This window comes from Pempheris klunzingeri, chromosome 13, assembly GCF_042242105.1.
Source record: "Pempheris klunzingeri isolate RE-2024b chromosome 13, fPemKlu1.hap1, whole genome shotgun sequence".
Classification (NCBI taxonomy): Eukaryota; Metazoa; Chordata; class Actinopteri; order Acropomatiformes; family Pempheridae; genus Pempheris; species Pempheris klunzingeri.
In genome coordinates, this window is record NC_092024.1 from 22,682,718 (window position 1) to 22,708,549 (window position 25,832).

A 25,832-nucleotide genomic window follows, 5' to 3' on the forward strand; every position below is an offset into this window, starting at 1 on the left:
AATAAATAAGTGCATTAATGTGTGCATCACTTTAATGGTGCAGCCAGTAAAGATGGAGCTCATTTTAACTTCACTTTTGGCAGCTTAATCTATAATAAAGTAGCATAAATTGGAAAAGAAAGGCAGGTTTATCTATATAAGCACCACTCAGACACAAGTCAATTCAAAGTGCTTTACTGGAACATGAAATACATTAAAAATGAGACATAGATAAACATTAAAATTATATATAAGGACAGTAAAAAGACAAGGTGAAAACAGGCAAGTAAATAGTTAAGGTTTAAAAATAAATTGCATTTAAAAGACAATAAAAAAACAACAAAAGCGAGTGAATAGAAAGTTACAGGGATACCTCTGATTGTGTAAGTAATATCTTAGTCCAGACGTTGTGTAATATTGGAAAATATCAGAGTCCATGTGATGCAGGAATGTTTGGAGGATTTCCTGTCCGGCACAATGAAAGAGTGGATGCGATGAATAACGTCTTCTCAACTTCCCTCAATGAATTACATCCAGGTCTCTATTAAAAAAACACACTCAGGACATGACAGCCTGCATTTCTGTTATTTCACAAAGGTGAGATGTTTGATCAGATAAAAAATAAATTAGTGTGGTGGGAAATGATAATTCACACTTCCCAGCAGCAGGTGATCACAATTAATTCTTACATTGGTTCTAGTAATAAGTGCTGGAAATATAAGCAAGAAAAAGTAAAAGTAAGAAAGATAAGATGTAAAGCTTCTACCACACACTTTATCAAGAGTTTGAAAACTTTGATAAACGCAATAAACATGATTTTAGTTGTGAATCTTAAGACGAGAATAGTTAATAAAGGACAAAAGCTTTAAGTTTACAACAGCAGCAGACCACTCAGATCATGTTTCCTCCATCAGAGTCTCTTTGTGAAGAAACTCTGAACAATCTTCAACAGTGGAGAAGAAACAAAGTCTTCCCACCAGTTTCCTGCTCTGAAGGAAACATCTGAACTCTTCATCGTGGGCAGCGAGACCAAACTCTGTAGAAACACATTTCTCCAGTTAACAACTAAAGAAATGATCCCTGAAAGTATAGTCTTGGTTTGTTCAGGATGTTTCTCAGAGTCTCATGTGTGGAGACGAGCACTTTTACTCCTGGTGACCTCCTGAGGGTCACACAAACACAGACACTCCTCCTGTTATGAAATAATACATGAATCTATCCATCCATCCATCCATTTTCTATACCGCTTATCCGTCAGGGTCGCGGGGGGAGCTGGAGCCTATCCCAGCTGACTTCGGGCGAGAGGCGGGGTACACCCTGGACTGGTCGCCAGCCAATCGCAGGGCCACATACAGAGACAGACAGACACTCTTACACTCTCACACTCACACCTACGGGCAATTTTAGAGTTACCAATTAACCTAATGTGCATGTCTTTGGATTGTGGGAGGAAGCCGGAGTACCCGGAGAGAACCCACGCTAGCATGGGGAGAACATGCAAACTCCACACAGAAAGACCCCGGGTTCAAACCGGGATTCGAACCCGGGACCTTCTTGCTGTGAGGCAACAGTGCTAACCACAGCACCACCATGCTGCCTATACATGAATCTAAATACCTCAATAATCTCAGAAAAAATGCTGTTGTAATGTGTTTTTTTTCTTTTTGGTCAATTGTACGTCCAATGCAGTTTTGAGTAAGAATGAAATTACTGAATACATTTGCCTGTTTCTTCTCCACCTGCAGCAAGTTAAACATTAATCTGCATAACATATTTCTCTGGTTTTACACTAATTAATTTTACACTAATTACAACTAAAACTACAACTAAACTTTATAAATGCTGGTGTGATTGATCTCTCAGTGACGATGCTGTGATTGTAGGAGGAGTGTTTGTGTGACCCTCAGGAGGTCACCAGGAGTAAAAGTGCTCGTCTCCACACATGAGACTCTGAGAAACATCCTGAACAAACCAAGACTATACTTTCAGGGATCATTTCTTTAGTTGTTAACTGGAGAAATGTGTTTCTACAGAGTTTGGTCTCGCTGCCCACGATGAAGAGTTCAGATGTTTCCTTCAGAGCAGGAAACTGGTGGGAAGACTTTGTTTCTTCTCCACTGTTGAAGATTGTTCAGAGTTTCTTCACAAAGAGACTCTGATGGAGGAAACATGATCTGAGTGGACTGTTTAAGTTGTTTGAATATTAAGGTGCTTTTCCTTCCTGCTGCTGTTTGTCCTTACGTCAGAATAAGTACTATCTGTTCAGATGCTGATGGGTTTTTTTTAATTACAAATGTATGTAGTTTGGAAATTAAGCAAACACCAATTCCTGCAGCCAGGGTTTCTCAAAGAGATTACAAGGAGACAACAGGAAGTGACAGGAGTTTATGATTAAAATGGAGTTAATTTGGAAGAAAGTTCAGTCACATTAGGTTTTTTTTAACTGTGTGTGACCTGTTTTGTGCTCTGCTATATAAACGGCTTTTACATGACGAACATTGAAGTATTCTGTGGTTATGGTTAGACACACATGCCAGGTGACACTCTACTATAACTTCAACTCAAAGTGTCCACAACAATCAAAGAGAGACTCTGCGGTCTGAGCTTTAAACTTCAGGTTCACTCACCGTCAGGAGGAGGAGGAGTGTTTGTGTTTGTGTGACCCTCAGGAGGTCACCAGGAGTAAAAGTGCTCGTCTCCTCACATGAGACTCTGAGAAACATCCTGAACAAACCAAGACTATACTTTCAGGGATCATTTCTTTAGTTGTTAACTGGAGAAATGTGTTTCTACAGAGTTTGGTCTCGCTGCCCACGATGAAGAGTTCAGATGTTTCCTTCAGAGCAGGAAACTGGTGGGAAGACTTTGTTTCTTCTCCACTGTTGAAGATTGTTCAGAGCTTCTTCACAAAGAGACTCTGATGGAGGAAACATGATCTGAGTGGACTTTTCTTCTGTTTATGTTGTTGAATGATACAAATATTTTCCTTAATTCTCTTTTCAGCTGTTTATTAAGGAGAATACATCACTACAGCTGTGATGTGAGTTACCCAGTAGTGATTCAACTTCTTGTACCTACAGAAACAATAAAAGAAGACTGATGGTGATGTGAATCAAAGACTCTGATGTGTCTGATCAAACCTCTGAAGTTGCATGGAGACATGCTGCATCAAGCACTTTGTTCAGCTCAAATCCAGATTGTGTCCAGACTGATTTTAGAAAGTCTGGACAGCGTGATTGTTTGGAGGGCAAGATGATGGATCTCCGTTAAAGCTTAATGTAATTACTGGCACCTACGACGTTGAGCACAGCAGCCCGTGCAGGTGGGTTGGTGATGTCTGGACACACAAATCTGATCTCATCACTTGCAGTTAACAGTGAACAAATCTGATTTGGCTGCAGTCTGAGCAAAGCCTAATTACCAAATTTACAATTCATGCATCTTGTGCAGATAAGGAAGCTTCCTGGTCTCAAAAAAACAATAAGTGCAACCAGAGCATGTGAACAGAGCTTGAATGCCTGAACTGGAGGATTTTAGATGGAGCGTAGAGGAGCCAGAGGAATGCGCCAAGCTCACGTTTTATTTGTGAATGAGTCTGGCCATGCAGGGCTAGTATTTAACCTAAAACTAACAGCAATGCAACACACCTTGTTGGGTTTTTTGAGCAAGCAGTGAGTGATTTGAGTCAGTGGAATCTGGGGGAGGAGGAGCAGAAATTCTCCCTGCTGCACTCTGCTCACATAAACCGGTCCAGTGCAATCGCATCCAAGAGGGATTTAAGACGGACTGAAATGTTCACTGCCTCATTAAAAGACGGCGTTTAATCTTTAACATCACTAACAGTGCGCTCTCTGAGCACGACATGTAGCTACGGTGCAGGTTTCTCTCTGTTGGGGCCCCTTGCCAGGTCATCATTGTAAATGAGAAGCTGTTCTCAACTGATCTTACCTGGTAAAATAAAAGGTTTGATTACTTTGTCTCCTGTTAACAGGACTGGGCCTCCCAACAGCTGTCAATCAAACACAGTCAGACACCTTTAGAAGAAAAAAGCCATTTCTACATTTTCCCCAAGCAAACAATGCCTTTCATTTAATAAAGATAAACAAGTAATAAAATAGCAGAAGTTTGTCTTAACAGCAACAACAAACCACTCAGATCATGTTTCCTCCATCAGAGTCTCTTTGTGAAGAAACTCTGAACAATCTTCAACAGTGGAGAAGAAACAAAGTCTTCCCACCAGTTTCCTGCTCTGAAGGAAACATCTGAACTCTTCATCGTGGGCAGCGAGACCAAACTCTGTAGAAACACATTTCTCCAGTTAACAACTAAAGAAATGATCCCTGAAAGTATAGTCTTGGTTTGTTCAGGATGTTTCACAGAGTCTCATGTGAGGAGACGAGCACTTTTACTCCTGGTGACCTCCTGAGGGTCACACAATATTTGGATCATCTTGTTCATCAAAGCTGTGTGACAGCACAGGTGTGATTTCATGTGGGGAGAGAAAAGCTTTTTAACCCCACAAACATTTTCCCATCATTTCACTTTAAGTGTCCACAACAATCACAGAGAGACTCTGCAGTCTGAGCTTTAAACTTCAGGTTCACTCACCGTCAGGAGGAGGAGGAGTGTCACAAATACAAATGTCCTGACCGCAGTGATTTCTTTAAAAATGGACTGATCTCAACCCAAACTCTTAACTTTGTAAATGCTGGTGTGACTGATCTCTCAGTGACGATGCTGTGATGGTAGGAGCAGTGTTTGTGTTTGTGTGACCCTCAGGAGGTCACCAGGAGTAAAAGTGCTCGTCTCCACACATGAGACTCTGAGAAACATCCTGAACAAACCAAGACTATACTTTCAGGGATCATTTCTTTAGTTGTTAACTGGAGAAATGTGTTTCTACAGAGTTTGGTCTCGCTGCCCACGATGAAGAGTTCAGATGTTTCCTTCAGAGCAGGAAACTGGTGGGAAGACTTTGTTTCTTCTCCACTGTTGAAGATTGTTCAGCGTTTCTTCACAATGAGACTCTGATGGAGGAAACATGATCTGAGTGGTTTGTCGTGTTTATTCATGTTCAACATCAACACTTTGTTTTTTTGTTGAAGCTCCTTACAGGTGCTAGTAACAGACATTTGGTACTGAGGTAGAATTGAGCTCAAGCTACGATGGGATTTAACTTCATGTTTTTACAGAAATAAGAAGAATGATGATTTGAGGAAATGACTTTTTGCTTCATCATTGAGGACTGAGAGTTTCTGGAAGAGACTTCTTTGGAGGAAACATGTTCTGAGTGGTCCGTTGGGTCTTTTTTCTTTTAAAAGTAAATATTTATGTAGTTTTAAACCTGAAAATAACATCAGTTTCTGCAGCATGGATTCCTCAAGCAGATTTGCTTCCCACATTGTCACGAGTTTGATTTCATGCTCACTGATTAAATCTGTTTGCAGGCTTGAACACACTGAAGGACAGTTGGAGGACAAAGCCGGCTCCTCTCGTCAGGCTGCTCTCGTCCTGGGAATTACTTTTGCCGCTGAGAAAGACAAAGTCATTCTGTAACATCAGAAATGTTTACGGGCTCAAACCTGCATCAGGACTAAAACCAGAACTGAAACAAACATTCACCACATCGACCAATGGAGACGGTTACACACGCTGTCTGACTTATTTTAACTCACTGATGCTGCAGTGAGTTGATTTGGCACTTAGCATGTGAAATATTAAGGAAACAACATGTGTAGAGTGCTTGTTGATCACCAACAGTTTAAAAAGCACTTACGAATGTGGAAAAGATAGTATAATTTCTAAATTTCTTCATCTTTGTTTGCTTTTTTGTTTCCTGAGTTGTTGTTGCAGCATCACACAGCCACCACTTGTTTTTCCTTTAACATCTTTATTAAGAAACAGCATGTTAAGAAACACAGACATCCTATAAACAATCATTACCAGGGGTCAGAACATACTGGTGTTGGGACAAGAACAACATAAAATAACACAAATCTTCTGGGTCCACTTTACTGGCTCCTTTATGGACGTTGTGCATTGCATTGTGGGAAGTTGTTGTGTTTATCAGCGTCGAAAGTAAAAATATTTTAGTCATCCTCCAGTTTAAACTGCTGCATAATGAAAACAGGGCTTAACGTTTACAACAAATTATATTAGCATGACCGTGGGTCCATCTCCATGACAACTGGACGGGCTCCATCTGCTGATGAAGACGCTGAGATGTGGTTGAAAGCTCTGGAAAAAGACTGGTACTTAAACGTCGAATTGGGATTGTTTTATAGACAATTTGAATCAGTGCATCGTGAAGATGTTCTTCTGTATCAGTTGTTCAGGCCACTCATTCAGAAACGACTATCTTCAACAGTGGAGGAGAAACAAAGTCTTCTGAACCAAACCAAACTCTTCAGAAACACATTTTCTCCAGTCAACAACGAAACCTTTGAGGTTTAAGTTAATCAGATCACTCTTACTTGTTTTGATGTTTTCACAGATGATGTGTAATTTCTGGAGGCACAGAGGAGACGTGTCACCTTTAACATGTCATATCAGGAACTAAAGAAATGATCCCTGAAACTGTTGTTGGCAGCATGAATTTGTTCATCAAAGTGCAGCAAAGATGAACTCGACACAAAGTGATGTAACATCCACAAAAACAAAAACTAATGTTAGAGTTCTTTAACCTCAAAACTTTTAACTTTATAAATGCTGGTGTGATTGATCTCTCAGTGACGATGCTGTGATGGTTGGAGGAGTGTTTGTGTGACCCTCAGGAGGTCACCAGGAGTAAAAGTGCTCGTCTCCTCACATGAGACTCTGAGAAACATCCTGAACAAACCAAGACTATACTTTCAGGGATTATTTCTTTAGTTGTTAACTGGAGAAATGTGTTTCTACAGAGTTTGGTCTCGCTGCCCACGATGAAGAGTTCAGATGTTTCCTTCAGAGCAGGAAACTGGTGGGAAGACTTTGTTTCTTCTCCACTGTTGAAGATTGTTCAGAGCTTCTTCACAAAGAGACTCTGATGGAGGAAACATGATCTGAGTGGTCTTTTACATGTTTAATAACAACTATTTTGGCCCATCCAGGCTTCTGTAGCTTATTTATACAGGTAAACACTGGAAAAGTATTATGTCAAATTAATGCTAAACTAGGAGGAACTGTTTATCAGAAGATGAGGATAAGTTTCTCTTCAACTCAAAGTGTCCACAACAATCAAAGAGAGACTTCTAACTTTGCTATTGTAGAACATGAACACAAGTGATTTTGACAAGTGAGTTTGAAGTTCAAGTTAAACTTAACCCTTTAACCTTCTGCTCAACCATATGGTAGAGCACATTTTGACTCACTATATCTTATTGAAAACATGTTTTACTTACGACATCTCAACCGTTTGGTAGAGGCCAATATTTCAAAAAATGTGGGGTCTGTTCATAAAAAAACATTGATTTTTGTAATTAGTGCCCCAAGGAAATAAAATATATAAAGAATACATTTTTTCATTGCTTTTTTCTTGGTGAGGACGTTAAAGGGTTAAAAAGCGTTCTTGTGTGTATTTCTTTCATTTTTTTAAAGTGAAACATAGCAGTGTTTGGATTGACAGCTCAACAGACCCAAATGAAATCTGTCTTGAATGAATCTTGGATGTATTTATACTTTTTTCAGGTACAAGACACATGAAGTAACTCTATTTGGGTTAAACAGTGTTTTAAGTTTGGTGACTGTGAGTCCTTCCCAGCATCACTCCAGCCAGCTGGAGCCTGAGCAGAGGTCCAATCAGACAGAAGAGCTGCAGACACCTGTGTAGGTGTGTCGGACTGTGAAGATCCTGCACACTCATGGTCCACCTGCACAGGTGTTCTCACTCAGTGCTGCCTGATCAGACCTCCTGTCAGAGCGTCTGCACACTGGGATTGTTCACATCTCCTTCAGGCTGCTGCTACTTTTGCTGCACTTGTTACAGATGGACAGATTTTATTATCTGTTAGTACATGAAGCTGATTTACTGCTGTTAGAATCCAGTATTACTATTTATCAGCTATAATCAACAAGTTTTATAGACATAAGTTAACTTTTTAACAAGATGCACAACCACTCAGATCATGTTTCCTCCATCAGAGTCTCTTTGTGAAGAAACTCTGAACAATCTTCAACAGTGGAGAAGAAACAAAGTCTTCCCACCAGTTTCCTGCTCTGAAGGAAACATCTGAACTCTTCATCGTGGGCAGCGAGACCAAACTCTGTAGAAACACATTTCTCCAGTTAACAACTAAAGAAATGATCCCTGAAAGTATAGTCTTGGTTTGTTCAGGATGTTTCTCAGAGTCTCATGTGTGGAGACGAGAACTTTTACTCCTGGTGACCTCCTGAGGGTCACACAAACACAAACACTCCTCCTACCATCAAAGCATCGTCACTGAGAGATCAGTCACACCAGCACTGAGCACTGAGAAACACTCCTCCTCCTCCTGACGGTGAGTGAACCTGAAGTTTAAAGCTCAGACTGCAGAGTCTCTCTTTGATTGTTGTGGACACTTAAAGTGAAATGATGGGAAAATGTTTGTGGGGTTAAAAAGCTTTTCTCTCCCCACATGAAATCACACCTGTGCTGTCACACAGCTTTGATGAACAAGATGATCCAAATATTGTGTGACCCTCAGGAGGTCACCAGGAGTAAAAGTGCTCGTCTCCACACATGAGACTCTGAGAAACATCCTGAACAAACCAAGACTATACTTTCAGGGATCATTTCTTTAGTTGTTAACTGGAGAAATGTGTTTCTACAGAGTTTGGTCTCGCTGCCCACGATGAAGAGTTCAGATGTTTCCTTCAGAGCAGGAAACTGGTGGGAAGACTTTGTTTCTTCTCCACTGTTGAAGATTGTTCAGAGTTTCTTCACAATGAGACTCTGATGGAGGAAACATGATCTGAGTGGACTATTTAACTTGTTTGAACAAGCTTGCTGCTCTTTGTTCTTATGGGAAACTAATGAGTATCTGTTCAGGTTAAAGTTGGCTTAAGTTACTCCGGTAACTCTTCTAATCTCTAAACTTCATGTACTAACAAAAGCTTCACAGTCAGAGTGGATGCTTCTGTTTTTTTTTAATTAAAAATGTATGTTTTGAAATTAAACAAATATCAATTTCTGCAACAGATTACAAGGAGACAACAGGAAGTGACAGGAGTTTATGATTAACATGGAGTTAATTTGGAAGAAAGTTCAGTCACATGAGGTTTTTTTTAACTGTGTGTGACCTGTTTTGTGCTCTGCTGTATAAACGGCTTTTACATGACGAACATTGAAGTATTCTGTGGTTGTGGTTAGACACACATGCCAGGTGACACGCTACTATAACTTCAACTCAAAGTGTCCACAACAATCAAAGAGAGACTCTGCGGTCTGAGCTTTGAACTTCAGGTTCACTCACCATCAGGAGGAGGAGGAGTGTTTGTGTGACCCTCAGGAGGTCACCAGGAGTAAAAGTGCTCGTCTCCACACATGAGACTCTGAGAAACATCCTGAACAAACCAAGACTATACTTTCAGGGATCATTTCTTTAGTTGTTAACTGGAGAAATGTGTTTCTACAGAGTTTGGTCTCGCTGCCCACGATGAAGAGTTCAGATGTTTCCTTCAGAGCAGGAAACTGGTGGGAAGACTTTGTTTCTTCTCCACTGTTGAAGATTGTTCAGAGTTTCTTCACAAAGAGACTCTGATGGAGGAAACATGATCTGAGTGGTTGTCAGCTTGTCTAACAGGTAACGTTTAGATTAAATTATTTTGTTCAGCTTTCTCTAACACCTCTGTGGTTTATGCTGCTGCCTCTCAGGTCTTTCTGTGAGGAGGTTTCATGTTCTCCTCGTCCTCATGTGGGTTCTCTCTGGTACTCCGGCTTCCTCCCACAGTCTGAAGACATGCAGGTTAGTCTAAGTGGTGACTCTAAATTGCCCAAAGGTGTAAGTCTGAGCGTGAGTGGTTGTCTGTCTCTGTTTGTGTCAGTCCTGTGATTGATTGACAACCAGTTCAGGGGGAAACCCAATCACAGCTGAAAGGTAATCAGTCATCGATCTAACTTCCGTTCACATGATGAAGTGAAGTGAATCTTATTCTATCTAATAATAATAATACAGAGCTAACGCTGCTTCCTCCTTTACCTATTAAACTAACATCTATTAAACTAATATCTCACCTCAGGTCCTGATTATTATTCGTGAGGCAGTAGGATTTAGGACTGAGGACTGAGAAAACTTTATTTCCACCTGCCAAACATGTGCTCATGGCCCCTTTATTGTGTAACACACACACACTGGGCTCTTTCCATCATTACACAACTTCTGGCTCAAGAGAGACAAAGAGCTGAACTTGCAGCAGCAGATAATAAACACCTTAATTCCTATAAGCGCTCACTTTTCTGAAAGGCATACGTGCATGTCTCTGCTCATTTCTGCCTGTGGTCGCTGTGGTGTACATCACTTCTACTCCTCCGTGACATCTGCTTCATTTCACTATTGGTGCTGATGCAAGTTGGTGCAGCAACAGTTTCGGGTACTTTCACTTTCCATTAGGCTCTTGTTCTGCCAAAGTTATCATGTGCTAACTCGGTGGTTGTATGTCGAATTGACCAACAAGGTTCTTTTGTCACTCCGGAGAGAAATAATGTAAAAAACCCTTTCAGCAAAAATGTTATAATTAACAAATAACATGGAAACGCAAAGCACTTCCTTCTTCTGTGAATAAGGAGGCATAAACACTGTTTGTCAGCATCAAAGTGCAAGTGACAAATATTTACATTTTTACTAGCACATGTGATTTAATGTATTGATTGTTGACAGGAAAATGTTTGTTTTGTAGTGTAATGACATAAATGTGACTGGAGTAAAACAGCCTATGTTTTGAATTATGTTTTGCTGAGAAACATATCAAAGCTACGGTATTAACAGAGTTGTGCAGTTATCACATATGTAATTTAAAAAAGACTCCTTCACACCTTCAGTTTCAGTTGTTGACAGGTGTGTAGGAGGAAATGTCCACAGGTAAGAGAAGGTAAAGCTCCAGCTCACTGTCATATATATATTATGGTATATTTAAGTCTTCCACTGTGAAATAACACGACAACTATAAGATGGATTTGCAATGAAATGTGGCACCAACAGTGATGTTTCCCAGAGTCTGACTTACAATAACTTTGATCTTCTGTCTTTTTTCCATGATTTCATCTTGGTAAATACTTTGGTTAACGTCCAAATACCTGAAAAGTTGGTGGCATCCCAGCAGCCTCAGCTCCACTTTGAGTGTTGTGCTAGTTGGCTAATGTTATTGTTAACATGGTGAACATGGAACATGTCAGCATTATCGTTAATGTGAGAGTTTAGCTCAAGTCCTGACTACTGACTACAGGACAAGCTGCAGCTGCTTATGAAGATCATGTGACACGACCAAAAGCTCCAGACCAGCTGCAAAATTCCCAACAAAAAGCCTTTTTTTTCCGTCTCTGAATCAAACTCTTTAGTTTCGTTTTTTGGATTTATGTGAGCTATGTTTATACAGTGAAAATAAATCACTGACTCACACTCTGGTGAACTTGCACACACACACACACACACACACACACACACACACACATACACACACACACAGCTGCTGGTGCTTGAGGAGGTCTTTGTAAATCACACGCTGGCAAATGAAGGGTTACAGTTCAACAAAAAGAGGCAGCCAGTAAAAGAAATATGCAAATGCACCGGATGCACTGCTGAGTGAGAAGAGCTGTAAACAGCACTGCTTGTTTAAAAAAGTGTGACCAGCTCTGTTGTGTGACTTTAACGTGATTAAAAATAAAAGTCCTCATGGAGAAGGCAGATAGACCAAATTTTAAATCTGCCCTCGTCTCGGACTTCTCTGTTTTCTAAGGAAGTGAAAGCTTTCCTTGGTATTGGTATCTGAGGGCAGTTTGTGGTGTGATGCTTTGAAAGGTTCAAGTTTATTGTAAAAAGTGCATCTGGTCTACCTGGATTTATGGAGGTTTGGAATTAAACGCCACCAAAAAGGTTGATTTCATTTGCATAGATGAATGTTAAAATAACACCTCGACCACAGAGGAATAAATGAGATTTTTAAACATTCTCACATCATATGTGAGAGTTCTCAGAGGAAATGTACACAGGTGCACTGCACTGCTGCAAGAATGGAAAACAGAGAGGACTTGCTCAAAGCGTGACTTAACCAACATCCTGACTTCAAATGTTATGTGCATCTTAATGTAAGTTCAGTGTTTCATCGACCTGCTGCAGAGACAGGTGATCTCTACACAGCAGTGAGTCTTGCTGCCTTCAGGAGCGATGTGTTTGAGGCTTCGCTACTGTTTTCCCTGCAGATCCTGCAGAGCAGAAGGTAAGAAAACCTGTTTACAACACAGCATCATCCAGGTTATTAAAGTTACCAAAAGGGTTTGTGGGTGTTAGATGTTAGTGTTGACCTTAAGCTAACCTTGTTAGAGTCATGTGGTGGCTGTGGCTCACAGGTAGGTCGGGTCGTCCGTCAGTCTAAGTGTCCTTGGGCAAAACACTGAACCCCAAATTGGTCCAGAGGCTGTGAGTGAATGAGAGAATGTAACGTTAAAGCACTTTAAGTGGTCAAAAAGACTAAACAGGTTCTTCACACGTGCAGTCATTTACCATTTACACTGCAAAATGTTTTCTATATCAGCATGTATGTGCAGACATGCAGAGGATGTGTGTACAGAATAGACCAGCACAGGCGACAGAATAAAGATAGATTTCAAGATTACACGTTGGAAAACTTCGTGGTCCTGGTCAAAAGCAGTGGCTGAAGAAGTATGCAGATCATTTACTTGTGTTAAAGTAATACCACACTGTGGAAAAACTCCACTGCAAGTTAAGTGTCTGCATTAAAAAACTGACTTAGGTTAAAGAAGTAAAAGTAAAGTAGTGTAAGCAAAATGTACTTAAAAATGCTCATTATTTTACTATTATAAATTATGTTTCTCTATTGATAAAACTCCTTAGATTGTAGTAAATTGAATATTTTAGTGTTTTTCCGATGTTCTAATTCATTTGTTGATTATTTTATATTTTAATAATTTAAATGTATACAGGAAGCAGTAATTAAAGCTGTTAAAGTAGTTAGTACGTATGTTAACACTGCACAGTATTTGGGTAAATTTAGTTAGATGAGTTCCGTCCCTGACAATAATCGTTAGTTGCATCCTTACGCATCTGAAAACAAAATCGTTCGGTGGGTGAAAAATGAGAAAACTCTTCACATGGAAGTACGCTGGCATCAATCCGGCCATTAGTTTTGGGATTTAATTTAATTTAATTTAATTAAATTTAATTTTACGACCTGTAGGTGGCACTAGAGTAAAGGTCAGGGGATTCATATACTCTGGGGATCATGAATGTCTGTACAAAATTTCACAATAAAAGCTGACATTGTAGACGGCCTCACTGCTGGTGTGTCTAAAAGAAACCCTGTCTGTGTGTGTGTGTGTGTGTGTGTGTGTTCTTTCCGCCACTCATCATTTACATCATGTAGAGCAGGAGGAGCCTCCTGCTGCTGCTATAAAAAGACCCTGTAACTCTCAGTGGCTCTACTGTTACTGGCAGAGCAGCGACTGTGAGTTCAGGGTGAGTAACAGCTGCTGGGGAACTTAAAGAGCTGAAATGCTGCACGGCTGTTGTTTATCTGCCCGTCTGGGCCTGTTTCTCGTGTGTTTTTCTCTCAAGAAAGTTTTCTGAACAACTTGTTCCCGCAACTGTTGTTGGCAAATTTGATGTGAAGGTACAGGCTGTGATTTTATGTGTATGATCTCTGGGAAGGTGAATGTTATGCCATTTCCACGCCCTGTTTTTAATGTTAATGTTTTAAACTTTTAGAAATCTATTGTGATGAAGTTGATGTCATGATGCTACTACACACTAGCCAGTTAAGATTCATGTGACATTTTGTTGATTTAAAAAATGGCAGCACTTGTTGTGTGTTTAAAAAACAAGGTGTTCATTGGGGTTTTATTTTGAAAAGAACATAAGAAGCATGTCATGATGAGCAGTTAGTGAACTTTTTAGCCAACTTTTAAACTTTCTTTATACTAAACAATAGTAGAAAATGCCATTAATTAATTATTCAAAAGGCAAAGACAAAAGTTACATCGTCAAAAAGTAGTTAGTTAACATAAAAAGTCGGAAAGACTTTGTAGCAGCTATCAAACACAGCTAGGTAGCATTAGGTAACATGCTAACATTGCTTTTAGTTTTTACAGTTTATTTTTCACACAGATTTTATTGACATTTGGGGGTTTTGTGTCTCTACAGGTTTGTTAACACATTTTTCCAGTGGTTGGTCCCGTTGTTCTGCCTGCTGGTCCCGATTCCGTGCCTGGATCAGGATGCGAACCCGGTTCAACGCGATGGAGTCAGACGGTTTCAGGCTCAACATTAGACTCCCGAGGTTATGGGGAGGCCACCGAGGTCAAGCTCCACCTCCTGCTGTCATCACCACCTCTGCGACGGATGGACATCACTCACCTCAGGAGGAGGTGTCCCGGCCCGGTCAGTTAACACCCACCGTTCAAAAACGTCCAGCTAGTTAGTAACATTACAAAAACCGTCTCTTGTTACACTAACATTTCACGGCCCTCGATGTAACGGGATGATGACAAATATTTGGTGGTTCAAGCTTCAGATGTGAGGATTTGATACCTTTTCGTCTGTTAGTAAAGTACTCGGCACATTATTTGATGATGAAAAATAATCGTTAGCATTCCAGGAACTTTAGATGCCTCATTTTATTGTAAATATCTGCAACATTTCTCATTTTTCTCCCTCAGTGAAACTCACATTTGAGCAAGTCCTCGAGGCACAACAGTTGTGTGAGGCCAGCCGACTGCTGATAGAGAGGGAGGAACGTCTCTTTGGGGAGATAATGGAGGAAGAGGCACTCAAACGTCACCAGGAAGAAGTAGACAAGCTTGCTGCAGACCGCAGGGCCCTGGAAGGCCTTGTACTGCAGACCGTGACGCTGTCTCTCATCCCCGAAGAGGTCGACACGAATGCTCTGGCATCTGCTGTGAGAGCCATCAGCCTGGAGGTGGACCAGGACCGGCAGTGGAAACACAGGGATCGGACACAACCGGCCTGGAGGCCTTGCGGCTGGAAGGAGCTCCACGACTCGACGCTTTGCAGATTGGTGAAGGAGCGCATTAGCAACCCCTCAACGACGCTTGCTAGCCAGGTGGATCAGTCGTCTCTCCAGGTGGACGTCAACAGCATGGGCAAGCAGCTGAAGATGGACCTGCTGTGGGTGGTGGAGGTGGTGAAGAGCTGCTACCCGCCCGAGCTGGACATCTGCAATTTCTACGCCAGGTTGTACCACCAAAGCTTTAGTGCCAGAGTCAGGAAGATCTCAAACTTTGGTCTGGATGACAAGGACTGCACCTTCCTCCTGCGCTGGGTTAACGAGTATTATTCAGGGTAAGTCGTGACTTTTGAATCTAAATAACGTGAAACATCTGTTGAGCTGCTTCTTGCTGCAAAGTTGTGATTGTCTCAGGAGGAGACAATGCCAGCGTGCAGGTCCGTCAGCTCATCCTTGCTCAATCCACGCTGATCCACAGCAGATCAAGATTTCTTTCAAATTAAAAAGAATTACTTAAAATGTTTCAAGTAACTTTAAGTGGTGGAAAGAGACATATACATCCTGATGAACATCTTTGAACATCTCCTTGTCCTCCATCCAAATCTGTCCTTGAATGAATAAGGAAGCACCACTTTCACCCTTGACTGCTCAGGTCGCAGCTTCGCCCTAATATTGTGTAACCGTCCAGAAAGTGTAGAAATCTGCACCCGCGTTGCAACACGCAGCACATCAGAGTGCAATGCAGCAAAAAAGTTTGATTAACTGGCTTTGTTGTCACGCAGTCGCACCCTGGTGCACACGAAACTGTGAGTCGTACTCCGTTTATTGTAAACAAGCTGCTGCCTGTCTTTGCTTTGAAACATTTAAAGTGAATGTGGCAAGTAAATCATCACAGATTGATGATACATACAAGTATTTGATATAATGATGATGAAGTGCGGTAACTTCTCATGAAATCATAACTCAACGTTATGATGCTTTAAATGTCTGGAGGTGTTAATGAAGGTTGTGACATCTGCTCTTCGTGGCAGCATCCTCCAAAAGCCGGAGCTGGCCGGAGATATCGACAGTGAGGCGCTGGGAAAGCTGCTGCCTAAAGAGCTACTGGATCCTATGGAGGAGCAGTACCTGACCAAACAGCAGGTAAACCCAGCCGCTGCTCCCTCACCTGTCTGATTTTAGTTTGGTGCGTTTCATTAGACTCTAGCTCACTTTAACTCTGTTTGCTAGCTTGTTTTTAGTTTTATTTTGATAGGTTTAGTCAGACCTTTACCTAACCTTCACTTAGTTTCAGGTGTAGTTTTGGCATTTTTATTTTTCATGGTCCCAAGTGGATGGATCCTAATGTTTTAATGACCTTTAATGATCTCATCCCAAGCACCACCACCACCAGAACTTCATTTTTAGTTACAAACAAGATCAAAATCTAAAAGGTAGATTTGCCTTTAAACTTCCTGATATTGTTCATGCTCTCCTGAGAATAATCCCTTCAAGAAATAAACTAAACTAAATCATCAATAGGGTTGTTTTAACACTTATATAGGGCTGCAAAGAACAATGTAGTTACTATTTTGACATTTGAGTTTCAGTTTTATGTAAACAGAAGTGCGATGGGAGCAACATGTTATTAAATGTTAACCTTCAGTAGCTAAAAACATAAAGTGTGTGTGAAAGGCTGCTTAAATGACGGCAGCATGTTGCTGTGCGTTCAGGAGGAGCTGACGACGTACGTCGGCCGCGTCCTGGAGGAAGCGAAGCAGAAGTGGAACAAAGGAGAGGAGCCGACCACAGAGGACGGCTGCTTCGTCAGTCCTGTGGCTTATGACATCATTCAGGTAAAGCCAATAAGACCTCATGATACTGGAGCGGCTATAATCAATGTTTTCGGTTGTTACCAGCTAATTCTGCAACTCGCGGAGCTTTAGAGAGAGTTTGGTCTCTTTAGCTCAACAATGTTTTCTCATGTTCATGGAAAAAGCTTGTAAAAGATAATGGTTACCTATGTTTTCTGCTCTACCAGGCAGGACGAGGCCAGTTAGTGTGTTTGCCAGAAGTTTTTCTATTGATTAATTGATTGAACAACCTTTGAGAAAAAGATTAACCAAGAAGGACGAAGTACTTTCAGTTATTTATTGAAGTTACTTGATTGTCAGGTCGAGGTCAGAGTGTTAAAAACCTGTCGACAAGGCACACTGGAGGTGCACTTCATTGTGTGGTCATAAGTCATTGATCTGAATCATCCTCTCTGTCTTATCAATAGCTTATCAATGGCATGGTGACTTCTGCTGAAAAAGTTGTTGGAGACCGGCAAAAGGCCCAGAGCATAACGTGCCAGCTGAACTCCTTAATGCAGAGGTAACCAGACTGATGACTTCCCTCTGAATAGTGTCACCTTAAAGGGTGTTTTGGTTTTATGCTTCATGATAAAAACACTGTAGAAGCGAAAAATCAGCCGTTAACTCAAATACAAACTCCTGCAGGTTCAAGATCTTCCAAAACGATGTCATCAAGCAAAACAAGCCGAACAGCAGGCCGCTCGTAAAGGCGAACCTCGGCTGTATCGAACAGTTCAGGTGAGTTTGTCACATTTAAGCATTTTGATGTGACGTGGAAATGTCCCCGTGAGCTAATGTGACTTCTGTGTGACTTCGGGCGGCTGTGGCTCAGTGGTAGAGTGGGTCGTCCCTCAATCAGAAGGTCGGGGGTTCGATCCCCAGCTCCTATGGGTCAACATGTCGAAGTGTCCTTGAGCAAGACACTGAACCCCAACTTGCTCCTGAAGCATGGCTTCAGAGTGTGAATGAGTATGAAAGAATAGTCTCCTCCAAATTACATTTCTCCTGTATGATTGATGTGTGAATGGGTGAATGAGGATGTCATGTAAAGCGCTTTGAGTAGTTGAAATAACTAGAAAGGCGCTATACAAATACAGACCATTTACCATTTACCATTCTACGGTCTGTCTGCAGGGACGTCCTCGAAAAGAAGAGCCATCTTTTCCCACAGGATGTTCAGGAAAACTGTCTGCATGTTCTGACTCACATGGAACAATCTGCCCACATGTATTTATTAAAACCTGTGCACGAGGTCCTTAAGGTACGTTTGCATTTACATTTAGAGGTTTTTTATTTGTATTGTGTCAACAAATCTCATGAAAAGATCCAAAATCAACAATGGATGTCTCGATTAAACTGTTTGTAAACTTAGTTAGCTTACATATTATATACGTTTTCTTTTATTCGTTTAGGAAAAGATCACGGTTTGGCTGAAAATAACAATTCATACAAACATAAAAGTACATTAAACATAAAATATACTCTTTCCAGTTTACACCTGGGTGTAAATAGCACATGCCTATTTATTATAACCCTGCACCCACCGCATAGAAGCACTGCTTTCACACATACACATAAGTTCACTGTGCATTATCTCCTTTCTTTTTCTATTATATCTATTTATCCATCTTTTTGAGGCGGTATTGAAGACAAAAGGGCAAAGCAAAAATTTCATTGTGCAGTGAAACTTGTTTTTAACTGTACATATGACAATTAAATGATTGGACTGAATGTGAAAAGTTTTCCACAATAAAAGAATTTAGAAAAATATCAAGCAGGGCACAAATTAAGAGCAACAACACAGAAGTTACAAAACAGAACAATAACAAAGAGTAATATCAGTAAAGAAAAACTTTAAATGGAGCTTTTTATTTTAAATCACTACAAATATAAATCCTTTATAAGGTTTATCACCTTATTGGACCAACCCAGTTTTACAAATCTGAATATTTGCAGAAATGTTTAACATTTTTTAACATTTTCATTGCAAATCGCCCTCTGCTGTGGAGGAAGGTGTTACCTGTCTAATGCATCAATGTTTGTACCCCACACAGCCACAGTACCGCAAGCTGGGAACCAGTGACTGGCTGAATAAGTCCCTGTTTGAGGAGCTGCTGGTCAGCATCACACAAGAGCTTCAGGATCTTCAGGGTTCGATTGAATCCTGTAACCAGGTAGAGTGAAGAAAGCATGAAACGCAATCCTCGTCTAGACTTTAAATAAATAAAATTAAATGCATTTTTCCTTTCAGGGAGCCATTGGCTTCAGTTCAGGTCCACACAGTACCAAAATCAATTAGCAGAACGCAAAAATGATTGTATGAATGAACGGTTTAAACCAATGGCTGCCTGGAAAAAGTGCACTAAAAGTCTGAAACTCCATGAAAAGTGTTTGAAATAGCAATAATGTGAAGTATTTATAATTGTTACCACAGACATAACTCAGTTTAAGCTGTTTTTTTTTTTTTTTTTTGATTTGCCACCGTTTTCTGATTTGATGTTTGGATTAATTGCAGAAGCTGATTGGCCAGCTGCACCAGGAAGTGACAGCAGAATATGTGAAGAGGCTCCTGAGGGGAGACAAACTGAAGGGCAGGGAGCAGCAGCTGAAGGCCTACACGACCGTCAAAGACAACGCGGAGAGTTTGCACGAGTTATTCAGCAAAAAGGTGAGAAAACTGTGCAGCTTTGGTGTCTCGTGCTAGTTTGCTTTCATATCTGCATCAGAAATCACCAACCTGACCACAGAGTGTGATCAAACAAGTGACCCAGAGGAAACTCATAGTAAAAACTCCACCACTGAATATCCCCACAACAAGAGGCGTGCAGATCAGCGGTATGGTGATGTAACTACTCTGCTTTCACAGGGATCAAAGGAGGACTGGTTGAAGGAAATACTGACCAAGATTGCAGAAGTGCTGAAACTCCAAGACCTCCCCGCCATTCAGATGCAAGTAGTCTCACTGGGAACAGATTTCCCTGACCTCAGGTAACTTTTGCACTTTGCATTTCTGAGTGATTGCAACTGTTTTATTTACCTCATGAACAAATGTATACAGCGTGTTTCACACAGACGTGCAGTGGTCTTATTTAGGCCTGTTGTCTCAATTGTAACTGACCTATTAAGGACAGAGTAGTATCATGATCTGAGTGGTTTACACGACTTTAGGGTGCGTTTAAACAGACCTACATTTCAGAGCGAGCTGAGGGGCAACAGGAAGGGAAAACATGTTCAGATGTTTCCTGCCAGATGAATGTTGCTGTGAGCTGAGAGCAAACACGCTGCAACTGAGAGCTGCCAACATCATTTAGAGTGCCGCAGCACACCGAAATACATTAGTGAATAGGCTGGAATCTACGGTGGCTGGGAGGTGCAAAACAATTTTACAATACAAGAAACACTTTTACAAAGCTGGAGACAAATTTACATTTTAGAAAACATTTTTACAAATCAGAAAACAAAATTACATTGCCATAACACATTTACAAGTCCTGAGACAAATTTACATTTGAGAAAACAAATTTACAAGACGTGAAACACTTTTACAAACGCCGAGACAAATTTACAAGTAACTTTTTCAACCGGAATGTAAATGTAAATGTAAATTTGTCTCAGGACTTGTTAATGTGTTATGGCAATGTAATTTTGTTTTCTGATTTGTAAAAATGTTTTCTAAAATGTAAATTTGTCTCCAGCTTTGTAAAAGTGTTTCACGTATTGTAAAATTGTTTTGCACCTCCCGGCCACCGTAGAAAACAGAGAAGTAGGTGGTGAAGCTTTTTCGTGGTGTGTCTGTTGACGTAGTCAGTGAGTAAAAACACGTCCAGCGTGGTTGATCTGTTTCCACATGTTTACTATGACACATTTTAGTCCTAGATTCTGTTTTCTGAGTCAAAGTTGTAAAACAAGCCTCTTTAAAATGGTACCATGTTTTCCCTGTCAGTGTCCAATAAAGGCAATAAATCTTTAAAACACTACAATATTTGCCTCTGAAATATAGTGGTGTACATGTATGAATTAGCATTAAATGGAAATATAATAATAAGTAAAGAACAAGTTGTATTAAAGGAGGACTTCCCCACGTCACATGGTTGTAAAAGACCAAACAGGCGGGAAATATATTGGCTGGTAGTTGTCAAGTTTCAGTTCATTAAAAGTTGTTGATTTGATTCACTCTGGAGAAACAACCTGATCCACCCTTTTTCTAGAGCTCTGAATCACCGACCACATCTTCCACTTCTACTTTGACCGAGCCGATCAGAGGTCACACTGAAATACTCACAAGTAAAAGTTCTGTATTTAAAATGTGACATAAATAAAAGTATGGTGTGGTATGGTAAGCAGTATAATCAGGAAAATTTAGTTAAAATATGAAAGTAAAAGTCCTCAAAGCAGGAAAATGTTTGTAAAAACTCTGAAAATTGTGAGAAATGTCGTTGCTATGACTCAGAGCCCAAAGTGACACCTTCATTATGCATTATTTTAGAATCATTCAAAGAAAAAGCAGCAAATTGTCCATTTTGAGAAGCAGGAACCATGAAATGACATGAAAAATTACTTTAACACAATAACTGTCAATCAACTAATATTTCTTCGCTCTTCTCGTATAAACTGTTGGGTGCTTTAATTTACAACAAAAAAAAGTTCTACTTTATAAATTCTTCATGTGTTTTGCAATCAAAAATCTTACTTTGTTACGTAACTAAAGCTGCCAGACAAAAGTTGTGGAGTAAAAAGTAGAAACGTACAAGTACCTCAAATTTGTATTTAAATACAGCACTACAAACACACACCTTATATCTTCATGCACATCACTTACATAACCTTAACCTCTTAAGACCCGAGCTCTTGTTTGATATGCATTTTTTTATTTCTCCTTGCTATTTGGGCTTATTGGACCCTGATAAGTATAAAACCTAAGCATCATCTTTTTACATGGTGTAGTTTTAGAGAAACATTATGTCCACATATGTGGACAATCGGTCTTCATTTCCAGAAAACACAATAAAGTCACCTTTGTGCAAAACTCTTTATTTCCACCCTGAACATAGCAGGTTTTTTTTCCTGACTGCTTTTGCATGTATTTATAACACATACAAAACATATTTTGAACATGTTTTAAAAAATCACGGTGCAAAAAACAATATGAAATATCAACAATTTTGCCCACATACATGTCCATACGGCCCCAGCTAAGCAGAATTAACTACTATGGTGATATAACCCAAGATGTGATGTCCACGCATGTGTACGCCAGGTCTTTAGAGGTTAAGCTGGAAAGTTTCACTCTACAATAACTGTGTCTGAGTTTGTAACGATAAATAATAAAATGAGGGGATTAAAATGTTGGTTTTTAACCTTTTCGCTGCCTTCTTCCACCCACAGTGAGAGACATGTTTCGGCCCTCCTCAAGCTCAAGACCAACCTCTCCAGAGCCGACAGGAGAACCGTCAAAGACACTCTGTCGGACACTTTGAAGGAAAACGGGCTTGTCGTCACTCGACCGTTTTTCTCCACAGTTCAGATCAAATGAGCCGTGATACATTCAGTTCTCCAAATGTAGAGACTTGTTTGCACCATTTCCTGTGTTGTAGTGTTTGTGTGTGACTATGCTGGGGTGGACACTGGTGTTTTCATCCACAGGTTTGTTCAGATGTTACTTTGGTGTGAACGTGAGTAAAATGATGGATGAGTATCGTTACTGTATGAATGTATAAGCTAAAGTTCACATTGTTGCTGGTTAATACGGTTCTCTTTAGATCAGGTGTGTGTGTGTGTGTGTGTGTGTGTGTGGAAGTGTAATTCCCTGATAATGTGTATATTTTTTTATACCAAGTGCGATAAAGGGAGATTTAATTTTATAGTTGTATTTTTGTCTCAATTGATTTGATGCACAGAATATTGTTGGAGAAAGTGTTAAATGTAAGTTAAGTTTATAAATAAATTTGGTAAAACCTCTGTTTGATTTCCTAAAAGTCTTGAAGCAGCACATTTTACCTTCACATCACCAAAACAATAAAAAAATCACCTTTGATCACCGTGTGGATAAAAAAAACAACAATTTTTAGGCCAAAGTTTACTGCATGTTGATGTGAACATTACCTCACTGAACATTTAGTGCTGGACTAAATCATGTAGAGCTGCATTTAGACAGAAGAAGACAAACCAGACTTGAATCGATATCAGCAATATTTTGGACATGAGCAGAAACTGTGGATGGGCGAGGGAACAAGAAACTGTTAGCATGGCGGCAAAAGCATGCTAGTAATGATTATGATGCTAACGTGCAGATGTTAAAGAAGTCCAGCGCCTTTTGTTGGGCCTCATGGGACCTTGTTTTGGAAAAGAAATTATAGATATTATAAAGAAGTCATAATGAATGGAAGTCTATGAGGGAATTTCACTGGTTTCAAGTCTTCCTCAGTACAGCTTGATGCTCATTTAGTACATTTTGGATCCATTTAGAGTAAAATCGGTGATAAAGCAGGTTAAGTTAACTAATCAGAGCCGTTTTTTGGGGAGCGAACGACACGTCTTGCTCTGAAAAACCAAAAGGGCGACGGCCATGAAATCAAGATGGCGACGACCGTAAAGCCAAACTTGAGGCCTCGAAATGTGTGATGTCATGACGGCTCCGTCCACTTCCTACATATGGTCAATGGAAAAAAATATGTACAGTAATCAATGGTGACACACACGATGTTTGTCAACTTGAAAGCTAATTCTGCAAGTCAAGAAAGGCGTAGTTTGTCGTGAGATTGTAAAATACCGTTTAGTTTTGTGTGTCTTAAACATCTTAAACAATATACGTCACCTGCTAGATGGCCTGCTCGCCACTTTGCCACTTTTAGTTGTGTTGTCTTTTCTAAATATATATTTTCAATGTCCTTTAACATCCTATGTGTGTAATTCATAACACAATTCACCTGTACTCTACAGGAAGACTTCACCACACCGCATGTGTTACCACCCAAAAGATGTTTAGGGGATGAGCAGAAAACAAATATTTATTCAAGAAGTAAACCAAAGAGATTACACAACTTAAAGCGAGCTCAAAAGCTGAATGCCACTCTTATAATTACAGAAACACACATGGAGCACATAACAGCATGTCTGAACAACATTTTGTGTCAATCCATTTGGCAGATGGTAAAAATGAGATTAAATATTCCTTTATTAGTCCCATGGCAGGGAAAATGTGGCACTTAAAGAATCTTTTTGAAGAAATTTTCCACCAGAAGGTCAGAAGTGACTTTTCTAGTCTTTTCTGGGGAATCCAGATGGGGTCAGTGTCTTACTCAAGGACAAACAGACTGGAGGAGCCAGACATCACACCACAGGCTGCCAAACCAGTCGTGCACAATCCCAGGAAATCATTGACCCTCCTTTGTGAGATTAGAGGCTGTAGCTGAGGTGTTTCCAGTTTATTATTTCTGCGCTGTAGCTGCAGCTAATGGCCGTTCCACAAGGCAGGAAGGATATGAGTCTGCAAAGGGTGCCGCTGAAAATTACCGACAGTGTGAAGATTTCTCTGCTGAGAGTCTTTCTGTTTGTTTATTGAGTGGAGGAGCAAGGATGTGCTCACGATGCCGGGGGTCAAAGCTACAATATCCCCCTTGGAGAGTGAGAGGGATGAAGGATGACAAGGTCACTGAAGTCATTAGCAGTAAACTGTGCTGGGAATAATCAGGCTGACCAGTAACTGGAAGCTGGATGGTGCTTTCCTGTTGAGACTCAAAAGCTGCTCACCTCTGAATCACAGGTAGACACTGACCAAATATTTTGAGTTTTAATATTTATTGTTATTAGTTTTTAGTCTTTATTTGGTTGTGAAAGCTGAAATCAAATGAAACAGTTTCTTCTTAGTAGCCATGTTATCGTTGTAGCTCTGTGAGTCAGTCCACCACGTTAGATAAGAGACCACTTTGATATCTGGTGCACACATTCATATTCCCCTCAGGATAAATTGTTGTCACTTTTGTAATCCTCTGCCCTTTTAATGCAGTGCCAGCAGAAATATCTCACCATATCAGATGGATTAGGAACAATCCATCTGACTTTGGTGATCACCAAACTTTTTCTCTAGCGCCACTATGAAGCTGAGGTTTAATTAATAAAATACAGGTATTTTGTGGGGTACTATTTAATTTGGTACAAACATTATAATAACTTTGGTGACTTTTAAGTTCGCGTCATCATCAAGTCAAAATTTGTCCAGTACTTTGTGGGTCTGGTTAATTGACCAGATCCTTTAAAAACTGTTGATATTCTCTTCGGCCTCAGCTGTACTTCAGTGCTAATTAGCAAATGCTATCAGGTGATAACATGATAAACAGTTTAACATCAGCATGCCGACGTTAGCGCTGAGCTCAAAGCACTGCTGCCGTTCTTTTAAGAACATTTTTCCCAGAGACCTCTTGCAGCATTGCAACAAAAATCTGCTGCAAAGCATTTCCCCAAAAGAGACATCAATAAAACTGCTGACAGGACACGTTCAGCTATAAAGGAGGTCAAATATCACTCCCTGTATTGTATATTTTTAAGCCATGGAGGTTTAAATCTCACCTGGAAGCACCAGGTGAGCAATTCTCATTGGACTGAACAGGCGCCATCTTTGTCTTTGGTATCCAGGTCATTTTATACTTCCATGTTACAGTCTCACAGAGCTGCAGACTCTTATTTTGAAAACATGCAGTGTTGCGGTGTACAGTGTGCTCTTTGTCCTCCCAGCTGGTTTGGACATGAGCTTTAAACAGGATTTTTTTTAGCCTGAAGATCTAAAAGTATCCAGTATTTCATGAGATAAACACAAGAATTTGAGAAAAGTTAGAAAAAATGAAAACAAGCTTGTGTTCTGTTCCTTCGATC

General features: G+C 40.3%; 1 protein-coding gene, 9 non-coding genes and 1 pseudogene across 10 annotated transcripts; 8 read left to right on the forward strand and 3 right to left on the reverse strand.

Annotated features, from left to right (window-relative positions):
- Positions 1–865: 865 nt before the first annotated feature.
- On the reverse strand, positions 866–1,075 carry LOC139212573 (small nucleolar RNA U3). The gene has a single exon (XR_011585388.1). It is a non-coding gene; the product is annotated as a small nucleolar RNA U3 (small nucleolar RNA).
- An 877-nt stretch (positions 1,076–1,952) lies between these two features.
- On the forward strand, positions 1,953–2,162 carry LOC139212533 (small nucleolar RNA U3). Its single transcript, XR_011585349.1, has one exon. It is a non-coding gene; the product is annotated as a small nucleolar RNA U3 (small nucleolar RNA).
- A 552-nt stretch (positions 2,163–2,714) lies between these two features.
- LOC139212537 (small nucleolar RNA U3) lies at positions 2,715–2,924 on the forward strand. The gene has a single exon (XR_011585352.1). It is a non-coding gene; the product is annotated as a small nucleolar RNA U3 (small nucleolar RNA).
- Positions 2,925–4,125: 1,201 nt separating this feature from the next.
- On the reverse strand, positions 4,126–4,335 carry LOC139212504 (small nucleolar RNA U3). Its single transcript, XR_011585322.1, has one exon. It is a non-coding gene; the product is annotated as a small nucleolar RNA U3 (small nucleolar RNA).
- Positions 4,336–4,824: 489 nt separating this feature from the next.
- LOC139212535 (small nucleolar RNA U3) lies at positions 4,825–5,034 on the forward strand. The gene has a single exon (XR_011585351.1). It is a non-coding gene; the product is annotated as a small nucleolar RNA U3 (small nucleolar RNA).
- A 41-nt stretch (positions 5,035–5,075) lies between these two features.
- LOC139212541 (small nucleolar RNA U3) lies at positions 5,076–5,274 on the forward strand (annotated as a pseudogene).
- Positions 5,275–6,818: 1,544 nt separating this feature from the next.
- Positions 6,819–7,028, forward strand: LOC139212538 (small nucleolar RNA U3). The gene has a single exon (XR_011585353.1). It is a non-coding gene; the product is annotated as a small nucleolar RNA U3 (small nucleolar RNA).
- Positions 7,029–8,069: 1,041 nt separating this feature from the next.
- On the reverse strand, positions 8,070–8,279 carry LOC139212515 (small nucleolar RNA U3). Its single transcript, XR_011585333.1, has one exon. It is a non-coding gene; the product is annotated as a small nucleolar RNA U3 (small nucleolar RNA).
- A 426-nt stretch (positions 8,280–8,705) lies between these two features.
- Positions 8,706–8,915, forward strand: LOC139212534 (small nucleolar RNA U3). The gene has a single exon (XR_011585350.1). It is a non-coding gene; the product is annotated as a small nucleolar RNA U3 (small nucleolar RNA).
- A 594-nt stretch (positions 8,916–9,509) lies between these two features.
- Positions 9,510–9,719, forward strand: LOC139212527 (small nucleolar RNA U3). The gene has a single exon (XR_011585344.1). It is a non-coding gene; the product is annotated as a small nucleolar RNA U3 (small nucleolar RNA).
- Positions 9,720–12,267: 2,548 nt separating this feature from the next.
- Positions 12,268–22,913, forward strand: LOC139211671 (tumor necrosis factor alpha-induced protein 2-like). Its single transcript, XM_070841994.1, has 12 exons — positions 12,268–12,366; positions 14,307–14,543; positions 14,822–15,464; positions 16,161–16,272; positions 16,842–16,964; positions 17,390–17,484; positions 17,610–17,702; positions 18,099–18,225; positions 19,019–19,138; positions 19,480–19,632; positions 19,831–19,952; positions 22,350–22,913. The coding sequence occupies exons 1-12, from the start codon at positions 12,315–12,317 to the stop codon at positions 22,495–22,497; spliced, it is 2,025 nt and encodes a 674-aa protein (XP_070698095.1). The 5' UTR covers positions 12,268–12,314; the 3' UTR covers positions 22,498–22,913.
- The last annotated feature ends 2,919 nt before the right edge of the window (positions 22,914–25,832 follow it).